This window comes from Gadus chalcogrammus, chromosome 3 (genome assembly GCF_026213295.1).
Source record: "Gadus chalcogrammus isolate NIFS_2021 chromosome 3, NIFS_Gcha_1.0, whole genome shotgun sequence".
Taxonomy (NCBI): Eukaryota; Metazoa; Chordata; class Actinopteri; order Gadiformes; family Gadidae; genus Gadus; species Gadus chalcogrammus.
In genome coordinates this window covers 7,309,102-7,328,416 of record NC_079414.1, presented here as the reverse complement: position 1 = coordinate 7,328,416, position 19,315 = coordinate 7,309,102, and the positions used below count along the sequence as shown (strand labels likewise).

The following is a 19,315-nucleotide window of genomic DNA, read 5'->3' as shown; positions in this document are numbered from 1 at the left end:
GCACAAGGTATTTGCATGGGCAAAGAGGCCAAAAGATGGATTGTGGACTCCTACTCCTCTCCTCTTAAAGCACATCAACATAGTCCCTGTGACATTCTGATCTTGACCAATGTCAGGGGAGAATACTGTCACGTGGAACCAAAAAAGCATAAGTAAAGCCATCTGTCGATGGTATGCACGCTGCTCTTGGATCAGATTAAACTCTAATGAGGCTGTTCCACACTCAGGGTATTGGAATGAAAATATAACATCGCTTTGCATGCCCTGAGACCTTTTGGAAAATGTTTGAGTAAACTACCCGTTCGCTGTCTATACACACGGTAATTCAGCTTTACAAGTAGAAAAAAGTGCCTAGAGTTTGGAGTTGGTTTGATCATCTGTGCAGATATTTAGCACTGTTTGTGTCCATTCTAGATTAACCCCACGGGATTCATCCCAACGTTTTTTCGTTAACCCTTGATCCCAAAGCTAGACACTCCAATCTGTCACTTAAGAGAGCTAAGCCTCTCTCGGAGTTCCTTCCAACTCCATTAGCTCATGTAAGTTGAAACTGAGGAGCAAAGTCATTGGTTTTGGTTGGATTCAAGCATCGGCTTAGTTCACAGCACCAAGCGCTGGGCGCTCTGCGGTGTGATTGGTCCGATCGGTGTGAGTTTCCCAGAGCTTAGGCCTTTCAGGAGGAAAGATCAGGGCCTCAGGAATCCCTCCTTGTTGTTCTGAGCTAATCCTCAATCCTGTGGGTTCCACATCTCTAGCACACTGAATCTCGCAGGTGGCACACATCTCAAGTGGGCTTGAACTGTTTGGACAAGAGGCCATGCCTCAAGCGACGGTGGATGTGGGTTAGTATTTGACAGTTTTCGGGGCTTAACTTAATTTTGGAAGATTAATTCATTGCATGTCATGTCTGTGTCTGGGATCTATTCAGAAAGTCACGACCTTCAATGAAGAATAGCGTTAATATATGCAGGTTCAGTGTTGTAACTCTGCATGGCGACCCACTTCTCATACCAAACTTTATACACACTTTGGCGGGAAATTAGGACAATCATCATGGCTCACAGTCTTGAATAACTTTCTCCAGAATTCTAACCAATTAGCTGGAGCCAAACGGGGGGGGCGCCAGTGTAACCTTATTAGCGTAAAACGTTGGCGCTCCCCGCCCCCCCCGACCACCCCTTCCTCCATGTCAGAGATCATGTACGTCTTTTGTGGACCGAACGCGGTCTGTGAACCGTAAGCACAAAGCACCAGCCAGCGGTAATGGGATGGTCTGGGTGGGTTGGCCCAGAGTCTCACCTCGGCCCCCCCTACCCTCCTCTGGCCAATTATTCCATCTGGCTACGATTTGTCCTGAGCAATGTGTCGGAGACGAGCCGGGATGCGACGGAGCCGGCCTCTGGTCTGCCTCTGGTCTGCGGGGGCTCCTGGGTGGTCAGTGTGACGGGGCTGACGCCCTCCAGCCCCGCCCCCCCCGCGCATCAGTGACACCACCAGGCACTAATCTGTTTGGCAAGCAAACGCCATCGTTGTCATTAGTCTCCTCAGGGGCCTTTGGAGGGTCAGGGGGGGCTTATTTGGTTACTTGGTCAGACGGTGACAGTCAAAAGAGAGAGGGAAGGGCGAGGGTCACCGGGATTCCACTGATGTTGTTCCATTAGGCGTTGTTATGTGACATGAGAGGGCGTGAAAGGCCCGCCGCCGCATCACATGTGTGTCTGCGTGGGTGTGGGTGTCTGTGTGTGTGTGTGTGTGTGTGTGTGTGTGTGTGTGTGTGTGTGTGTGTGTGTGTGTGTGTATGTGTGTCCTCTCTAAGTTAGACAGCTCTTCAGATTGAGTTGCTGACAACTGTTTGGCGAAGCTTGAAGTTTGATATCTTAATCTTCAGTCGACCGTCCGTTCCAATGTTCACGCCGAATCCTGTTTTAGATTTTGTTTTCTTTTGCAAATGTGGATTGGCTTTGGAGTGTGTAAAGGGTCATCCTCTATTTGAGCATATCTTTCCAGTTCTGACCTTTACATCAGACTCACATCTGCAAGAGATTACGAGAAGAGGTTGCATCCGGAGAATTCCTGTTCTCATAAAACTATCCGTTTGAAGTTTTTCATCGTTGATGTACCGCACCACAATTGTATTTCTGCGTTGCATTAAATATACGAAATACAAACTATGAGCAAAGACCAATATTCTGTACCCCTCCTTACCCTTGAAGCCTATAGAGGGACCGAAAGGGAAGGAGATGAACAATAAATATAAAATGAGGTGCACCCAGCCCCACGCTACACTGAGGGAACCCTCCAGAGGGGCCCGAACTTAATAACTGCTCTGTGTTGACAGCACCAACGACATCATGTTGTATGAAGTCATCTCTCCGTTGCAGGACCACAGGGATCCACTGCAGAGGAGATACACAGGAAGGCATGAATTTACCCTTTGTGGAAGTCCTTTGTTATTTGGTGATCAAATACACTGACCACACAGCCTAGGTCATTCTGTTGCAGGGAAGAGGAGGCAGAGCATGGTCTAGTCTGCTGGACTTGTGAATGGGGTGAATCCTCCTAACGATCATGGAAAGAATGGCTTTGATCACAGGATGGACAAGAAACAAACTAAGACTTTATCACCCCTCCCGCCCCTTTTTGAGGCACAATAATCGTTCAATGGATATAGTGTGAAGGCGGTGCACTGCTGTCCTGCTGGTGGTTTTGCCATTATACCGTCATAGAGCCATGCAGAAGGCCCCCAAATAGCTCAGCCCCCTTTGTAGACATTTCAGACTGCTTCTCTCACTCACAAGTATCCTATATATGTGGATCAATCGTGCAAGCAGCCGGCTTTTCTGGGTGGCATGGGAGTGCACATGGAGGAAAGTCCCAGTGACGGGATGGGGAACCAAGTGAAACTATGAGCACTCGCATGCTCTGAAAATGAGGAGCGCTCCCATGCTCTGGTGCGGTGTGTTTGCGGTCCACACACACAAGGTACCAGATGAAAGACCTCCACATCTTGGCTCGGGTTAATCTTTACGATTCACGTGACCCGCCCACCTCCCCGCCCCGGCCCCCCTCCGCCGGCGCTGTCACCTTGGACTGTTCAAATGTGGACCAGCTGTGGCGAAGCCTCATGGTGTATGGCATGGCACACAATATATCATGTTAGCGTACGCAACGCACTCACAAAGAGACGACGGTTACCTTGAATTCTGCCCAGTTGAAGGAAAAAAGGAAAATATATCCTTGTCCTGGATCAAAAAATGACCCACCCCTTTGCTCTCTCTCTGTCTCTCTCGCTCACCCTCGCTTTCTCTCTCACTCACTCTCTCTCTCTGGCACACCTACCCCTTTGCCCTCTCTAGCTCTCTCGCTCTGTCATTTTGGCTTCGTTCACACTGCAAGCCTTAGGGCCCATGTCCAAATAGTGTTGTTTTTTTCTGGCAGTAGATGGCTGGCATGGCGCTGGGATGAGGCGCTTGTTGGGTGAGAGAAGAAAACACTTCACAAGGATTCACCTATCCCCTATCAGCCAACGCTGCACTGGTTCACATATCACCAACCCCTGTAACGTGATAGACTTGCGTCTCGTAGTTTCCGTTTTGTTATCTTTGCTTTATATGTGTACAGCAAGAACACCATTTTATTGGTGTCCCCCCGACACGGAGCCTCTCTGAACACTGAGATGTTTTCAACTGGGATTGGCCGCTGAAGAACAGCGTAGCGCTCTCATAAAAGGCACTGGGTGCAGTGGTCTGTCTCAAGGCGGCCGCATGCGGCCTCATACGCTCTCTCCTCATTGGGAACCATTATAAAAGACCCTGGCGCACCCAACACCAAGCTATGTGGATGCGGGCCCTCCAATCCAATTTGATTTCTTTGCTCAGATCCAATTTTTTGGTTTGGCTGTTCAATAACAAAGACGTCACACACAGGGAAGCAACACGGAGGCCACTGAAGTCAGCGTTACGGTTTAATTCATGGGTTGATGTGCAGTAGTGTTGACACGGTGTGAACATTCTCTAACCGGTCATTACTGTTATTTTCATTGACTGATTGTTTTTATCGTTCTAGCTTTTATTCCCACTCCTCTTTTTTTATGTTTACCATGTCGGTATGGACTGATGTAAAATAATGCATGAATTCTGATACAGGTACATTGAACCTGTATCTGATTTAGGACATCACATGTAAGCGACCCAAATTAGAGTTGGAAAGATCCGGTTCCATGTGGTTTGTGCTGTTTACACTGTTAAAAGAGTCTGAATTTGAATTTGGACCACTTTTGCTTGCAGCACGACTGAGGCCTTTTTGTGAAGGCTGAATGATACATCTGTAGTGGTGTGTGTGTGTGTGTGTGTGTGTGTGTGTGTGTGTGTGTGTGTGTGTGTGTGTGTGTGTGTGTGTGTGTGTGTGTGTGTGTGTGTGTGTGTGTGTGTGTGTGTGTGTTTCAGGGTGAAGAAAGGGAGGCTGGGTGGATGGTGAGAGGGGGGGGGGGGGGTTCCCAATAAAAACTGTAATATTTCAGGCCCCCCGGGGGCAGAGCGCTTTTGATGAAGTGCGAGCGAGCCTTCGCACATTTTGTCTGCTTCCATAGCACCGGTGGAAAACAATGATTATACTCAGGGGCCCGGAATCAGAACCACATGTCTATCACGGTGTGCGATCTCTGTCCACAGAGCCCTGGTGGCTGTCAGACGCATGTAGCCCGCATTAAGTCATCAGGCGTGGGGGAGGGGGATGTGATGGGAGGGCGCAGGGACTCTGGGCTGGAGTTTAGATCAAGGGATTTGCAAATCAGCAGAGATCGGTGTGGGTTCCACGCCATACCTTTCCCAAGTGGCTTCTCTGGGGTCCTCAGAGTGCTCTGTACTCACGCGGCTCGTCTCAAGGGACGAGGACTAAACATGGATCAAAAGAGCAAATTAGTAATACTCTCACGTCGTGAGATCATCGTCCTCTCAGACCTTCTTATTCTCCGGACTTTCACTGCCTCAGAGGGTGACCCAGCGCTACAATCACAGTGCAGAGCCCACACTCTCTGGTGAAGCACACAGAGCTACAAAAGTTACAGCCTTAAGGTTATGGGTCGACGCAACGCAATGACCACGCATGCGCTTCGACGCAGTTGTGAACCTGTTGTGGTTCTCAACAGGTTTTAGTGAGCGGACCACTCACAGCCCTTGCTACTGCGTTGCGTTGACGTGGAACCATAACTAAGCCTTTACACATTTCAGATAGCCTCACTTTGGTCCGAGGTCACATCATCTGCCATTCAGATATTTTCTGAATCAATTCTACCCCAACAATTGTATTTTATTCCACATGTTCATCCTTCTAATATAAATCGATCATATCAATTAAAAATACCTTGTGTTCAGTGGTGCCCCTCCCTTCTCTGAGGTAGCTTGTGTTTGGTGTGGCTGCTGGTGTCTGACCTGTTCCTCTTCCTCCATCCAGGCATGCTGGTGGTGATCGTCCTTCTCTTGATAGCCATCGTGGTGGTCGCTGTGTGGCCCATCTAGTCTCTGGGCCCCCTTCATGGTGGAGCGGAGGGGATGGTGCCATTTTATCCTGACTATTAAACCCAGGCAAACACACACACACACACACACACACACACACACACACACACACACACACACACACACACACACACACACACACACACACACACACACACACACACACACACACACACACACACACACACACAGGCTCACACAGACACACACACAGACATACACATGCACACAGAGACACACCCACACAAGCGCACACACACACACACGCACACGCACGCACACACGCGTGTGTGTGTGTGCACAGATAAACACACAGTGAAGGGCCCAGATAAACACACAGTGAAGGGCCCAGATACACACATACAGAGACACACAGACACTTGCGCACACACAGACGCACACACACACACAGACACACACACACACACACACACACACACACACACACACACACAGTCTTTGCCACTCCTGCTCTTTGTTTTCCGTAGTGAGGGAGCAGAGAACATGTCTGTACACACTGTAGTATTGTTAATATTTAGCTTTGCCTTCGTTTTTTTATGGTTGTTTTATGAATGCGTTTTGGTCAAAGAGCCGTGGTGACCAATGAATGGATGAGAGGAATGCAACAGAAAATCGTACTAGTGTGTATCCCCGGTATAGCAGGATATGCCCACATGCATCTCTGGGGATTCAGCACATTTGGTACTGTAATTTCTGCATGCACCTTGGAAGTTAGTTTTTATTATATTTACCGCCGGGGCTGGTGTTGTCCCAGTGACAGGACCTCCCAGCGTTTCAACTGCATAAGCTCACCTGTGATACATACATGACAATAGTCTCTCTATCTCTCTCTCTCTTTCCCCGGCCGCTATATTTACTCTGGTATCACTTTGGCTGCTGTAGTGTTATCTTTTGCCGCTGGGGCTTTTCTAATGTTTATAGAAAAGTGTTGAGCCAAAACAAACTCTGTGGCCGTGCCACTAACACGCTTGTTTTCTTTCCATGTAAATCACTCGAACCCCAATGGACATGTTGCATATAGGTGTAATTAATAAAACAAAACAAAAGCTTTTCCAGTTGCTTTTCTTAGCATATCTGTGATTCACTAGTGTATGTTTCATTGAGGGTTATGAGCGCATTTACGATGACATTTTACCCAGTTTTGTTAGTGTTGGAGGTCATAATGAAAAGGAAGCGGCTAAATTCTGACACCGTTCAGTTACATTTATGTGAAGATCAGCAGTATTTATACAGACCAGTGATTGATAATATTACCTACATATATTAACTTCCCTGATTAACTATTAAATTTTTTTTTCTAACAACAGATGTAAGACGGCCAGGGGATGTTACTGAGGGCATGTTAATAATAGTGTTTGCACTATAAACTTTAAATTCCTTTTTACCTTTAATAGTCCTTTCTTATGGTTTGTATTGATGCAAAATCCTGCTACTAAAACTTGTTTATCTGACTTCATTATTAAGATAATTTATTAATTATAAATAGGTGTGCTACAAACAAATCTTTTGTATCAACAAACAAATCAAAATAAACAATTATCAATGAATAAATGAACACTGTGTGGCATTCATTATATGTGTACATTCATATTATATATTCAGTTTGAACTCTGAAATCAATGTTTTTATGAACACTGTTGCAAATATATGACATGATAGATGATAGCATTCGATGTTGGTATGCAAGTTGCAGAAGGAAGACGGCACAACTATTTCAACATAAGAGTTTATTTCAACAGAAAGTTTGAATTTAGTTCTACCAGGTTGGTGTGTTCAGTAGTGATTATATCCTTCTTGTACGGCAACTATCTAAACAACACAAATGAGTAAAAAAAATAATTATCACAAAAGAAAGTTAAAAAAAGACATAACAAATTCCACAATGTCTTGTGTCATTAAATATATTCATATATAATAATAACCATAATATATTAGTACACATCATAAACAGTAATTGCAATTGTGAGAGCTAAAGAGGTGCAGTTCAAAGTATGCTTTGAAGAGTGGAGTTTTAAACTTGTCCTTGACATCGATCTAAATGTACACCTACAGAGACAAACAAAAAGAGATTGGATTACAAATTACCATGTGCCTAAACATTTATTCTTTATATTTCCATATAAAATTGATGTTGGTAAATAGTAACAAAGTATGGATATCATAGAGTTTACCAGACAATACCAACAAATTCATTAATGTTGAATGGCCCAATTTTTTTAGAATTGGTCAATTAAAAACAAAAAAATCTCAGATTTATTCTATTTATTCTAAGTGTGCACTTTGAAAATATAACAAGGCGCACCTGGTTTCATTCTGAAGTAAATCACAGAATGACAAGGGTTTTTTATCATTTTATAAACTACAATATTTGATCACCCGCTACATTTTTCTTTTTATGCAAGAAAATTGGGGTAAAATCCTCTTTGAAACCATTGGCTTTAACACAATTGTAATTGCATGGCATTGTAGCGTGAAGAATACTTCAGCTACAATTGTCAACCAACAAATACTTTAGCTTCACTTTTAAAATGTAAATGTAAAACCCCCGACCCAAAGTAAAAAAGGCTAGCACTTTTTTAAAATTAAAGGTACACTCATATCATTCGTTATCAGATAAACTCTAGACTTGGAAAAATAAATCAACAAAGTAATTTTACGACGGGAGTTGCGGACTAAAATGTTTGGCAATATACAAGTAATGTGGCTTGAATTAAGCAGCAGTATCGTCTTAGGAGTTTTGCACTCCCTCACCTAGATAAGCATTTAAATGAAAATCAAGCTGACAGCACAATAGGAGACTCAGAGGCCTTGCATGCCTGCATTTACAGTTTCATGCATCGTATTCACACAAATAACGAATGAAAGGGACAGGATTTTCTCGTTACTATCTCGGATTATGGCAAGGGACGCTATGAAACTGGAGTAAACATGTAAAGTGAAATCTGAAAGCCTCAAAGTTTGTTTTGTGATTTAGAAAAGTTAAACATACTGCAGTTTGCGTAAAGGTAGGAATATTCACTATTTTGCACACTGCCCTCTGTATCAGGATGTAGTAAAAAAACAGCAATAGCCTTTCCCTCCCATTTAAAATACTAAACTCATCCAACTATTCAGATTAAATGGAACGTTCCCAGTTATGGAATTGCATTGGTATGTGGCATTGAACATTATGAAACAAAAGTATAATAAAAATATATAAATTACTTGTATGTAACTACCATTGTACCATTGTTATTTTTTTACATCTCTGTTGATGTTTACTGCAACTTGATGAAAAAATAACCACTTTCGTGTTTGTGGTATATTATGAGCCATCTTACTGTAGTTGTTTTGCCTTTTTATTTTTTAAATTAAGAAACAACGTGTATGGCACTTCTATGAATTAAATACAAATAAAAATATTATTACATGATGGATACATAGATTATGAATACATTATTCTTTATTTTTGTGAGGCCCACCTTTTTTCTGTACCTGGGATTATTCACAAAAAAACGAATGGACAAAATTCTTATAGATCTTGACTTTCAACTACAATCAAAGCTATTCTAAAATTCTCTAGTTCTAAAATCAGAGGTTGGGTCCCAAAAAAACGAAACAGAACCAGCAATAAAATGGAGGACCACAGGACTAGTGGGTTAACTGGAAATTATATCCTAATTTAGAGGGCTTTACGTACAAATGAATAGCTATTGAGTACAGAGTATTAACTGATTTAAATGGTTATCCTGCAGTCCTCTCCTCACTAAATGGTGTAAGTTTGCCCAGGCCAAAACCAGACCTGAAACCCACCTGTCCTGAAAAACAAAAATTAATGTTATAGAACATCTGGGGTTCTACCTGCAGCAGAGACAAACAGTCAGCAGCTCGCTGGACGCTACAGAGTTCTGCTTTTTCAAAGGCATACAAAATAATATTTATGGCACTTTTTAATGGAGAAATCCACATTACTTACTTTCTTCTTTTTTTTAATCGTTTTTTGTTTCCTATTTCTTAGGAATACTAAATAGTATTCCTGATGCTATATAGATCGTGGAGGGGCCTGCTTTGTTTAGTTCGGAAAGAGGGAATCCATGCGGGGAAAATACTGTTTGGCTGAATGTGTCTTAGTCAGGGTCCCGTTTGCACCAGCAGAAAACGTTCGTTCAATTCAAACATAAAAAAATAACGATTTCATACTGATATAAAGAAAATAAACACAATGAACTCTATATACTGTTAATAGGTGCAAATTCGGCAAATCCACAACAGACAAATCTCAAAATAAACAATAGAGAAAAAAAAAAAAGGTGAAATCTGCAAGGTGAAATCCTTCAAAACAAAAACAAGTTCACTAGTAAAAACAAACCATCCCAAATAATTCTCTTCATGCTTTGACACGAAAAAGCAGCAACATATACAGTCTGTTTGAGTCCGTATGCCTCCTCCGCGTCTCTCTCTTTATTTGTATTTATTTTTCTCTTTTTTTGCATTCTCTCGTCAACCCAACCCAATCGATGCGACCAATTACAGGCCCCCCCCCGGCTCCGTCTCCTCCCACCCTGCATTGTGTTCCCCCAGCCCCCCTCCCCAACCCCCCCACTCCCCTCCCGCTCCCTCCTCATGGCTTCTTGCATTTGCCTTTCTTTTCGCGCTGCTGGAACTTCCTGAGCCGGCGCGCCCACGTGTCCCGCCACTGGATGACCAGGCTGCCCTTGTCCGCCACCACGCCCCCCTGCCCGGGGGAGTCCTCGTCGTTGCCCAGCAGCAGGTACTTCTTGCCCGGCTTGATCTTTGGACACTTGCAGGCCACGTCCTTGGCCCGCACCCACAGGGTCTGGTCGCCGCGGCGGATGCGGCTCTCGCCCTGCTTGTAGACGGAGATGATGTTGACGGTGAACTTCCACCACTCGCCCGCTTTGTCCGCCTTCAGGATGTGCACCTGGACGGCTGGAGGGTCGGAGAGGGAGAGGGAGAGGGAGAGGGAGAGAGAGAGAGAGAGAGAGAGAGAGAGAGAGAGAGAGAGAGAGAGAGGAAGTGAAAGAGAAAGAGGGCGGGGGGTGAGCATGAATGGAAGTGTTTCCACTGTGATACAATACATTATTTAGCACCTACTGTGCTTTTTAGGCACAGTGATTTTAAGCTACTTTCACACCCTTCGGTCCCAGATTGTGTCCCTGTGCGGAATTGTATTTACTATTTCCATCCCTCTTTGGTCTCCTTTACCCCAAAACATTACGTTGCCGTTAGACTTTTATTTTTATAAAATGCCTAAATTCCTCTTTATAGTTACAAAATGAATAAAAATATCCTGTGATCAAAGGGGAAATGTTCACCTTATGCAGTTCACATAGTGGGCCTCGAGATCTGCAGTATAACCTCTGTGTAAAGTTTTATGTTTTTCCATTAAACCCTTCTGGGGATTCAAACCGAAGAGCTGCCTCCAGTAACATTCATTGAAACAAAAGAAAAAACGCCCGAGAAAACTACAAATGACAACAATTATGTGATGCAATATCAGTAAACAAGATGGTTCTGAGATGACCAGAGGACAGACGTATCCCTGACATCCGTAAAGGAAAAGACGCAAGATTGCGTATTTTTCCATTTAAACATGAGCGAGCGAGAGAGATAAAACTATCTCATGGTCAGCATTAGGACACACTCCAACACCAAATGACGAATGGGCTACCACGACACACGGCAGGAAGAGGGAGGCCCGGATAAATGGACAGAAAGGAGAGAGAGACAATGAGGTGGTGTTGGATCCCATCCCTCACGTTGCAGATATGCGCTAAATGGACCGTAACTCAGCAGAGAGCCGCTCTGTGATCATCCAGAGAGGACCTTCACCTCCTTCAGCGGACCAAGAGACGGTGCGGGTGAATCCGATTCATGGGGCTCCCAATGCAGGCTCCTCTGATGTGGAGGGTGGTGTAGGCGGGGGTGGAGGGGGGCTCTGGGGATTCTAACCTATGAAAACCGAGAATCTGGAGCGGCATGTGGCTCCGTGTTTGGAATTGACATTGGGGACACTTTCAATAGATTAACCATTAATTAACACTAGCTAATATGGTAATATGCATTAACTAGCAGTTGATTCACAGTTAACTAATGGTATAGTAATCATTTACATATTCAATGTTGACTAATGGTGTTTTATTAACTAAGCTAATGGTGTTAATGTAACTACGGTATTAATTCATGCATTATTTAATAGTTACAGTTAACCCTAATCCACTAACCCTACCGCTCACCCCCGTGCTAATGCTATATAATAATGCTCAATACAATACAAATGAACCAGACTACAGTGATAATCTTCCGTACCCTAGTTTCAGTCATTTATCATCGCAATGCCTTTTGGTGTTTGAAAAGAGACCTGCCCTTTAAAACTGATTATTGTGTCTTTAGAACACAATAATACAGAATGTACTATTTTTTATTACTTATGTTGAGAAAGCCTTCTTCTTCTTCTGTCTTTTGCCTTCTTCAATATTGTTCAGATATTGTTTCATAGAAATCCTGTCCAAATTGGATCCCCGTTGGATTTGATCAACAGGGAGAATGTAAAAATACGCGCCATGGCTCTCCATTCATTAACACGCCAATTCCTGGGTATACGCTGCCATGGAAACGGCCGTAAAGAGGCCATCGTTTACTACCCGAACCCTACCGTTGGTTGGTTATATGAGGGGTTTGACCTGATGGTGAACTCTGTCCCCATCAGCCTGACCATCACCTGCCACCACCGGAAGGCTCTGCTCTGTGTGTGTGTGTGTTTGACAAACCCCATCATCTCTATAAACACATATCTGCATATAAATGCATAATCTGTAGGCAACGGGACAAGATCTCAGTATTGGAAGCGCTCTGGTTACCGCGTGTAGTAAGAGTTGTTTGGACCAATCAGGTTTGAGCTTTGGTTGCATGCAGGTAAACAGTCACTTCTTATTGCCCCAGGTCCCCTCTCCCCCTATGAGAGGGAGTGTAGATGATGACCTGCGTACTGTCAGCCATTGTTCTCTTTAGAGAGACCCATGAGGGGAATGCTGGCTGGGGGGGGGGGGTGGTCAATCATGTTCATTTGCTCAACACAAAGTCCCCCCCCCCCTTGACCTCCCTGTAAGTGTGTGGTGTGTGTGTGTTTGTGTGTGTACACACGTCAGACCCACTCGTAGGGCGCTTCCTTACGCGACATCAAGCCCCCCCCGCCCCCCTCCGAGTTGACTTTCCTTTTGGGCTTTTTGTTTGTCTTGTTGACCGCAGTGTGTGGTGTTTGAGCTGTAAACCTCTGCGCTGTGGTTGGCCTGGCGGGTTTGTTTGCAGTGGTTGCAGTGATGCGTCTCGCTGCTAGAATGATGGGTCGCATACGTGGCCCGTGGGCAGCAATCGGATTTAAAATGGTGTCTGACCATTGTTCATTATGTATCCTCAGATATGTGGCATTGCAAACCCAGAAATACACACAGTTGAGTGTGTGCATGTATGAGTGAGTGTTATGCCTCACGTCAGGAATAAACCACAACAGGGTGTCCTGTTACTGGAAAACAATGTACACCAGAGTGGTGATGCTGCTGATGCGTGCTTACCGTCCCCAAAGTACATTATTAACATTATCTTCTAAGGGGACAGCCCGTCTGGGTTATTCCACTTGTACCAACTATGATTCAATATTAGTGACTTTCATCAATAACATGATTTGCTTTTTTTAATGACTTAATCAGCTGAAATGTTAAACACTCGCCGCTTTGGGTATATTGATTTTGCGTTGTCAAGGAAACAGCTGGTTGATTGTTGTATTTGAGCCTTGTTAATAATGTTGAAAGGACTTGTAGGGCATTGATTAGGTAGTGTTAAAAGAAAGAGGTGTCCCATTGGAACGTTATCCACCAATGGGGATCAAGTCTTTAACAATGCTGTGGTATAAGACACTGCAGCACATCACAAGGCTGGCACAGCGCTGCATGGCCTGGCTCTGGGGCAGGATCCATCCACACCTCCTCAAAACAAATGGAAACCATGGAACAATGCCTTCCACACACACACACACACGCACACGCACACACACACGCACACACACACACACACACACACACACACACACACACACACACACACAGATACAGTTCCTACGGTGGTCCAAGTAACAGCCTTCCTCTAACCAGGATGTAATGGGGGGGATTGGGAAAGGAACGGGGGGGGGGGGGGGGGGGATTGGAGGGCAGGATGGAAAGAGGAGGGAGCACAGGTCACGCATCTAAAGTGGAGGGACGGACCGTCAGCCAAAGGAATGCATACTAAGCCTACACACCACCGCCCAACACCACCACCACCCACACCTCCACAACCACCCACACGGTGGCAGGCTGTGGGCAGGGATGGGACAGGTCAGTTGGGGGTCACCAGGGGTCAACGGGGGATAACACACAACCCCTGAATGAGGACCTCTTAGAGACCACTGTCACACACTGAATCCGCTGTCTCCGCCGGGGTCTTCGAAACCCCCGCTGGGCCGTCCACCCAGAGACCCTCCGCCTCACCCTAATACCTGTATCTGTCTCACTCGCTCTTCTCTCTGCCTGTCTCTCCAGCCGTGTCCTGCCCTGCCCCTCCCCGGGGTGAGGTGTGTTTGATTCTTTGTGTCGGGGCTGAGACGGGACAGGAGTCTGGTCTCAATCAGTCCTGCCCCCCTGCCCGGTGGCGGGGTGTGGGCCCTGCCCCGTCGTGGGCCCTGCCCCGTCGTGGGACCTGCCCCATCCAGGCTCATTTTGTTTTAATTGAGGATGACCTTAAAAGGTGTTTCCTAACGAACATCCAGCAAAAAGAGGATGAACAAAACCAATGTTTTTTGTGGCAGGGTGCGATGGGGCTGAATACTTTGAACGGGCGTGTTGACGTATGGCGTGTGTGTGAAAACTCTTTGTTTCACGCAGCCCGTTACCATTAAACTAGTTTACTAACTAATATTACTCAACTAATATTTTGTCCTGTCAAACTAATATTTTTATCAATTGTTTGAGACATATTATTATTTGTATGTGTGTGGAATAGAGTTGTTTCCATTTCAACAACTAGTTATATTTTCATTTAGACAGGGTTCCTCTCTACAACCTGTGAGCATTGAAACTGAGGTCAACATCAACTCACTGATGTTATTCTTCTCCTTGTAGCTTAAGATCGGAGGGGTCCTCAAAAAAAGAGGGACCATAAAATTGTGGATCCAAAAGATACGACCTGTGTCAGGCAAAAGAACTAGACCAAAATAAATAGGAGCAGTGCTCATTGTACAACTCACCATAATCCTTCTTGCAGTATTTCTTCATGTTGATCTTCAGTTTGCCTTTAGACGCCTTGCAGTAGGAGTCACAGTCTGTGAGGAGAGATGAAGAGAGAGGCAGAGGGAGAAGGGAGATACGTTGTGTTATTAAAACAGCTCTCACACAATAAGGATTTTGACAGCAGGTTTTCAGCTCTGTGCTTCATATGCCTGTCTGGTGTCATTGTGTTCTCCAGAAAAGCCTTCTGCAGGAGAATGGGCACGACTGCTGCAGCATAGAAAAGAACACAATAGCAGTGTGTGTGTGTGTGTGTGTGTGTGTGTGTGTGTGTGTGTGTGTGTGTGTGTGTGTGTGTGTGTGTGTGTGTGTGTGTGTGTGTGTGTGTGTGTGTGTGTGTGTGTGTGTCTGGGTGTGTGCGTGCGTGCGGTATTTGAGTTCACGCCCCATGGCCCCTTTGACGTCTACAACCCAAATGCATTATGGGCAAGCGGCTCTTCTGCATCAGCCAGGGGTCAAGGCGGTGAAGGCAGCAGATATAACTTCTTGAAGAACCTCGCTAATTAACCTCTGTAACGTGGCGGACCCCCTTTTTACACACACACACACACACACACACACACACACACACACACACACACACACACACACACACACACACACACACACACACACACACACACACACACACACACACACACACACACACACGAACCACGTCTACCTTTGTAAAGGGAAACTGTGAGCCTGCTTGCTCTATTAAAAACGTACACTCACACACACACACACACACACACACACACACACACACACACACACACACACACACACACACACACACACACACACACACACACACACACACACACACACCTGACGCTCTCAACTTATATCTTTCTCACTTTGTCAATCTACCCGGTACCCTCCCCCCCTCTCTCTCTCTCTCTCTCTCTCTCTCTCTCTCTCTCTCTCTCTCTCTCTCTCTCTCCCCCTCTCTCCCTCTCACGTCAAGGGCCCACCAAAGACCATGTCAAGCTCATGCATTTATTGCAGTGTGAACCCGAGGGGGAGGAGGGGGGAGGAGGGGGGAGGGGTCGCTGCCACACAGAGAGAGGTCAAGGAAGGGAAAATTACCCATCCATGAAAGAGTTAGGAATAGTGTGCGAGTGTGTGTGTGTGCACACACATGTGTGTGTCTGCATGGAGGAAACAGCCGTAATGTGTTGCTGTTATATTCCGTTTTTCATAGTTGAACTGAAAGATGTCTGGACAGACGGACTGGATAGATGGCCAATGTTCCACTGGAGGGGGACTGCAACTTCCAGGCAACCTGAATATGAGCAAACCTTGTGGCCGTGACCAGATCTTCGCCCCCTGCCCTCCGCTCCTCTTTATCCTCTATGAATAGGTTGCCGGGGGAAACCACGGGGCAGGAAAAAATGCACCCGAAACAGCACAAGGGGACATGGTTGGCTTGCGCGGGGATGAAGAAGAGGAGGGTGGAGTCACGACCGGGGGGAGGACATTGGATTCCTCAAAAGGGCAGGACACAGCGACGAGAAGAGTACACAAACAAGACAAATAACAAGACCAGGGAGCAGACCCGCTGCGCTGCCGCGGAGCCAGACGCAAGACCACTGCGGCGGCGGAACGCGAGCCCTGCCCCTACATGGCCCAGGGAACAGGGGGAACAGGGGGAACAGCGGCCGTGTGACGGGTCTCTATCCCGGGGGCCTAATTACCATGTTGAGGGCCCGGGAGCTGCCCAGCCCCCTCAAACCCCCCCCCCCCCCCCGCCCCTGTCATCGATGGAAAGGCACCTTTGTTTCCTCTGCGCACCCCACCTCCACCCTCCCCAGCATCCTTGATTCCGTCATGATACTCTCCTCTTGCTGGGCTCTCCTTATTCCCCATTAGTCCCCCCCCCCCCCCCCTCACCCGGGCCGGTCCCCGCTGAGAGCGCCCCGCGACAGAGCAGTCCCCTACCGCGAGGACAAATGTTCTTATTGTGCGTGGCCGCGGCCGGGGGGGGGGGGGCCGGGGGCCCATCGGGGCTCCACTGTAACCCTGCGTGTTCAGAGTGCCGTTTGTTACCAGCCCGCTTTGTGTCCGCCCCCCTGTTAAGGCTTCTCTTTCTTTCTTTGGACAAAAAATAGGAGAAGAAGAAAGAGGGGGAAGGGGGGCTTTTAATTCACATCATTAGCGAGCGGCATCCTGAGATTCCACTCAGCGCTGATGACCACTTCCTCCTGAGACAGCTCCCTGGCTCGGCCACCGAGAGATGGAAAAAGACCCGGCACACTCGACCAGGGACGGTGTCCACAGAAGTGGTGTGGCGTGGACACACGCATGTGACGCCACAGGAAGTACCACTCCACTCAGTTCTCCACTTTGACGTTTCTTAATGTAAACTGAACTGAAGTGTTTATAAAGATTCTGCTCTAATGGACAAAAATGCTGAGTATCATTAGCTCAAGCTAAGTCTCCCCCAGATTGTACTAAGGGGTTTTCTATGGAGTGGTTCTGGGGCTCCGGAGACAGGCTCCGGTGTGAGCGGCCAGGCTACAGGGCCAACAATGGGACAGAGATGCAGCGTAACCTCCCTGGGACATGGAGGTGTGAATAGGGCCCCAGGAGGAGGGCATTATCCTCCCTCAAGCAGACTGTTTGAGAAACAAATTGGGGCAAATAAAGCATGTAATTAGATTATAGGGCCCAGTGTGCTGCCCGGTACAGCGGAGCCGTGCCCTGCTCTGCTGTTGGCTGAGCATGGGCCTGTAGTGCTGCAGCTGGTCCCAGGCCAGCCCACCAGAGAGAGAGACAGAGAGGGGGGAGAGGGGGAGGGAGAGGGGGGAGAGGGGGAGAGAGAGGGATAGAGACAGAGAGGGGGAGAGAGAGGGAGAGAGACAGAGAGGGGGAGAGGGTGGGAGAGGGGGAGAGGGGAGATAGAGGAGGAGAGAGACAGAGAGCTGGAGTGAGAGGATGAGAGGGGGAGAGAGAGGGAGAGAGAAGGGGAGAGAGAAAGAGAGAGGGGGAGAGAGAAAGAGTGAGGGGGAGAGAGAGGAGGAGAGAGACAGGGGGAGAGGAAGAGAGGGAATGAGAGGATGGGGGGGAGAGAGAGGAGAGGGGAAGAGAGAAGGGGAGAGAAGAAGAGAGGGGGAGAGAGAAAGACAGAGGGGGAGAGATAGGTAGAGGAGAGAGAGGGGAGGGAAAGAGAATTAGACAAAGCGTGAAATTAAGTTATATACAGAGACACACCTATTTCTTCTTTCTGTTGCTCTGAATATGTATATTTAATTTACTCCTTAATACAACCTACCCCTCCATATATAAATACTTTGCTCTTTCCCCCTCTCTCTTTAATTTGCTCTCTATTCTCTTTTGCCAGTGGGCAATAAATGGAGACGAGGGGGGGGAGAGACTAAGAGAGAGAAATAAAGACCAGAGAGAGATTGACAGATACAGAGGGGAGATTGGGAAGAAGGAAAGTTAGAAAGAGATGGAGAGAGAGAGAGGGGGGGGAGATATGTATAGTAAATTGTGTGAAGGAGGGGGGAGTCCCGCCTCTTGCTCGCTCAGCTTTTGTCCGTGAGTATAGTATGGTTTGTTTTCTCTCCATGCAGAGACCCTCACTGGCCCAAGATATTGTTTAAGATTCCTGAGCCGATAGCTGCAGTACGAGGCCCTTTGGCTCAGCTCAGCTGCTGCAGACTGGGCTGCCCACTGGATCACTGTTCACTGGAGAGGTTGTGGGCACTCCGGTTGGCAGTGACGGTGTAACAAAACAAACAGGAGAAAGATGGCAAGGACGTTCTGACTTCGTCTCTCCTTCTGGTGTTTTATGACCCGGTTTGGTAATAAGACCCCAGCATGACATGAGTGTGAGTCGCAGCCCTCCTCCTCCTTCTGAACAGGGTGTGTGGAATCCCAGTCATGCCCCAAAAATCTAGGGAGGAGTTCCATCACAACATCTGATCACTTCCAGCCATGGAGACCTACACACAAACACACACACACACACACACACACACACACACACACACACACACACACACACACACACACACACACACACACACACACACACACACACACATATGCATGCATATCCAGCATGCATGCACACACACACACACACACACACACTCACACACAGATGCACATGCACACACATCCACACACGCACAGAGGCATGGCTGCTCCCTGTTATCTTCCACGATCATCCTCATCATCATTATCATCATCCCCCCCCATGTCCTCCTCCTCCTCCTCATCATCGGTTGCTTTCACAGTCTGTACGTCTCCTGAGAGACGGGTCTGGGGGTCTGGGGGTCTTGGGGTCTGGGGGGGCGAGCCATCACAGGTCACCAGTGGTTAATCCCCTCCACATTGCGTTGCCACGCAGACATCTCTGTCATAACCCCGTGGGAGTGTCGGCTCACACCATCCGTGACCCAGCAGCACAATGTGTGTTTTGTCTGGGCCGCGCCAGCGGAGGTATTCGCCACGCATTCCAGCCTC

General features: G+C 46.9%; 2 protein-coding genes across 2 annotated transcripts in view; one reads left to right on the top strand and one right to left on the bottom strand.

Moving 5' to 3' along the window:
* The window catches only part of stx8 (syntaxin 8), a 43,015-nt gene extending 33,304 nt beyond the window's left edge, over positions 1-9,711 (top strand). Inside the window, exon 8 of the mRNA XM_056585691.1 lies at positions 5,452-9,711. Coding sequence (XP_056441666.1) covers positions 5,452-5,516 — 65 coding nt within the window. The 3' untranslated portion in view covers positions 5,517-9,711. The remainder of the gene's footprint in view (positions 1-5,451) is intronic.
* A 426-nt stretch (positions 9,712-10,137) lies between these two features.
* The window catches only part of LOC130379091 (netrin-1), a 62,223-nt gene continuing 53,045 nt past the window's right edge, over positions 10,138-19,315 (bottom strand). The window contains exons 6-7 of the mRNA XM_056585689.1: positions 14,815-14,889; positions 10,138-10,466 (exon numbers count right to left, since the gene is read on the bottom strand). Of these exons, the coding sequence (XP_056441664.1) occupies positions 10,138-10,466; positions 14,815-14,889 (404 nt within the window). The remainder of the gene's footprint in view (positions 10,467-14,814; positions 14,890-19,315) is intronic.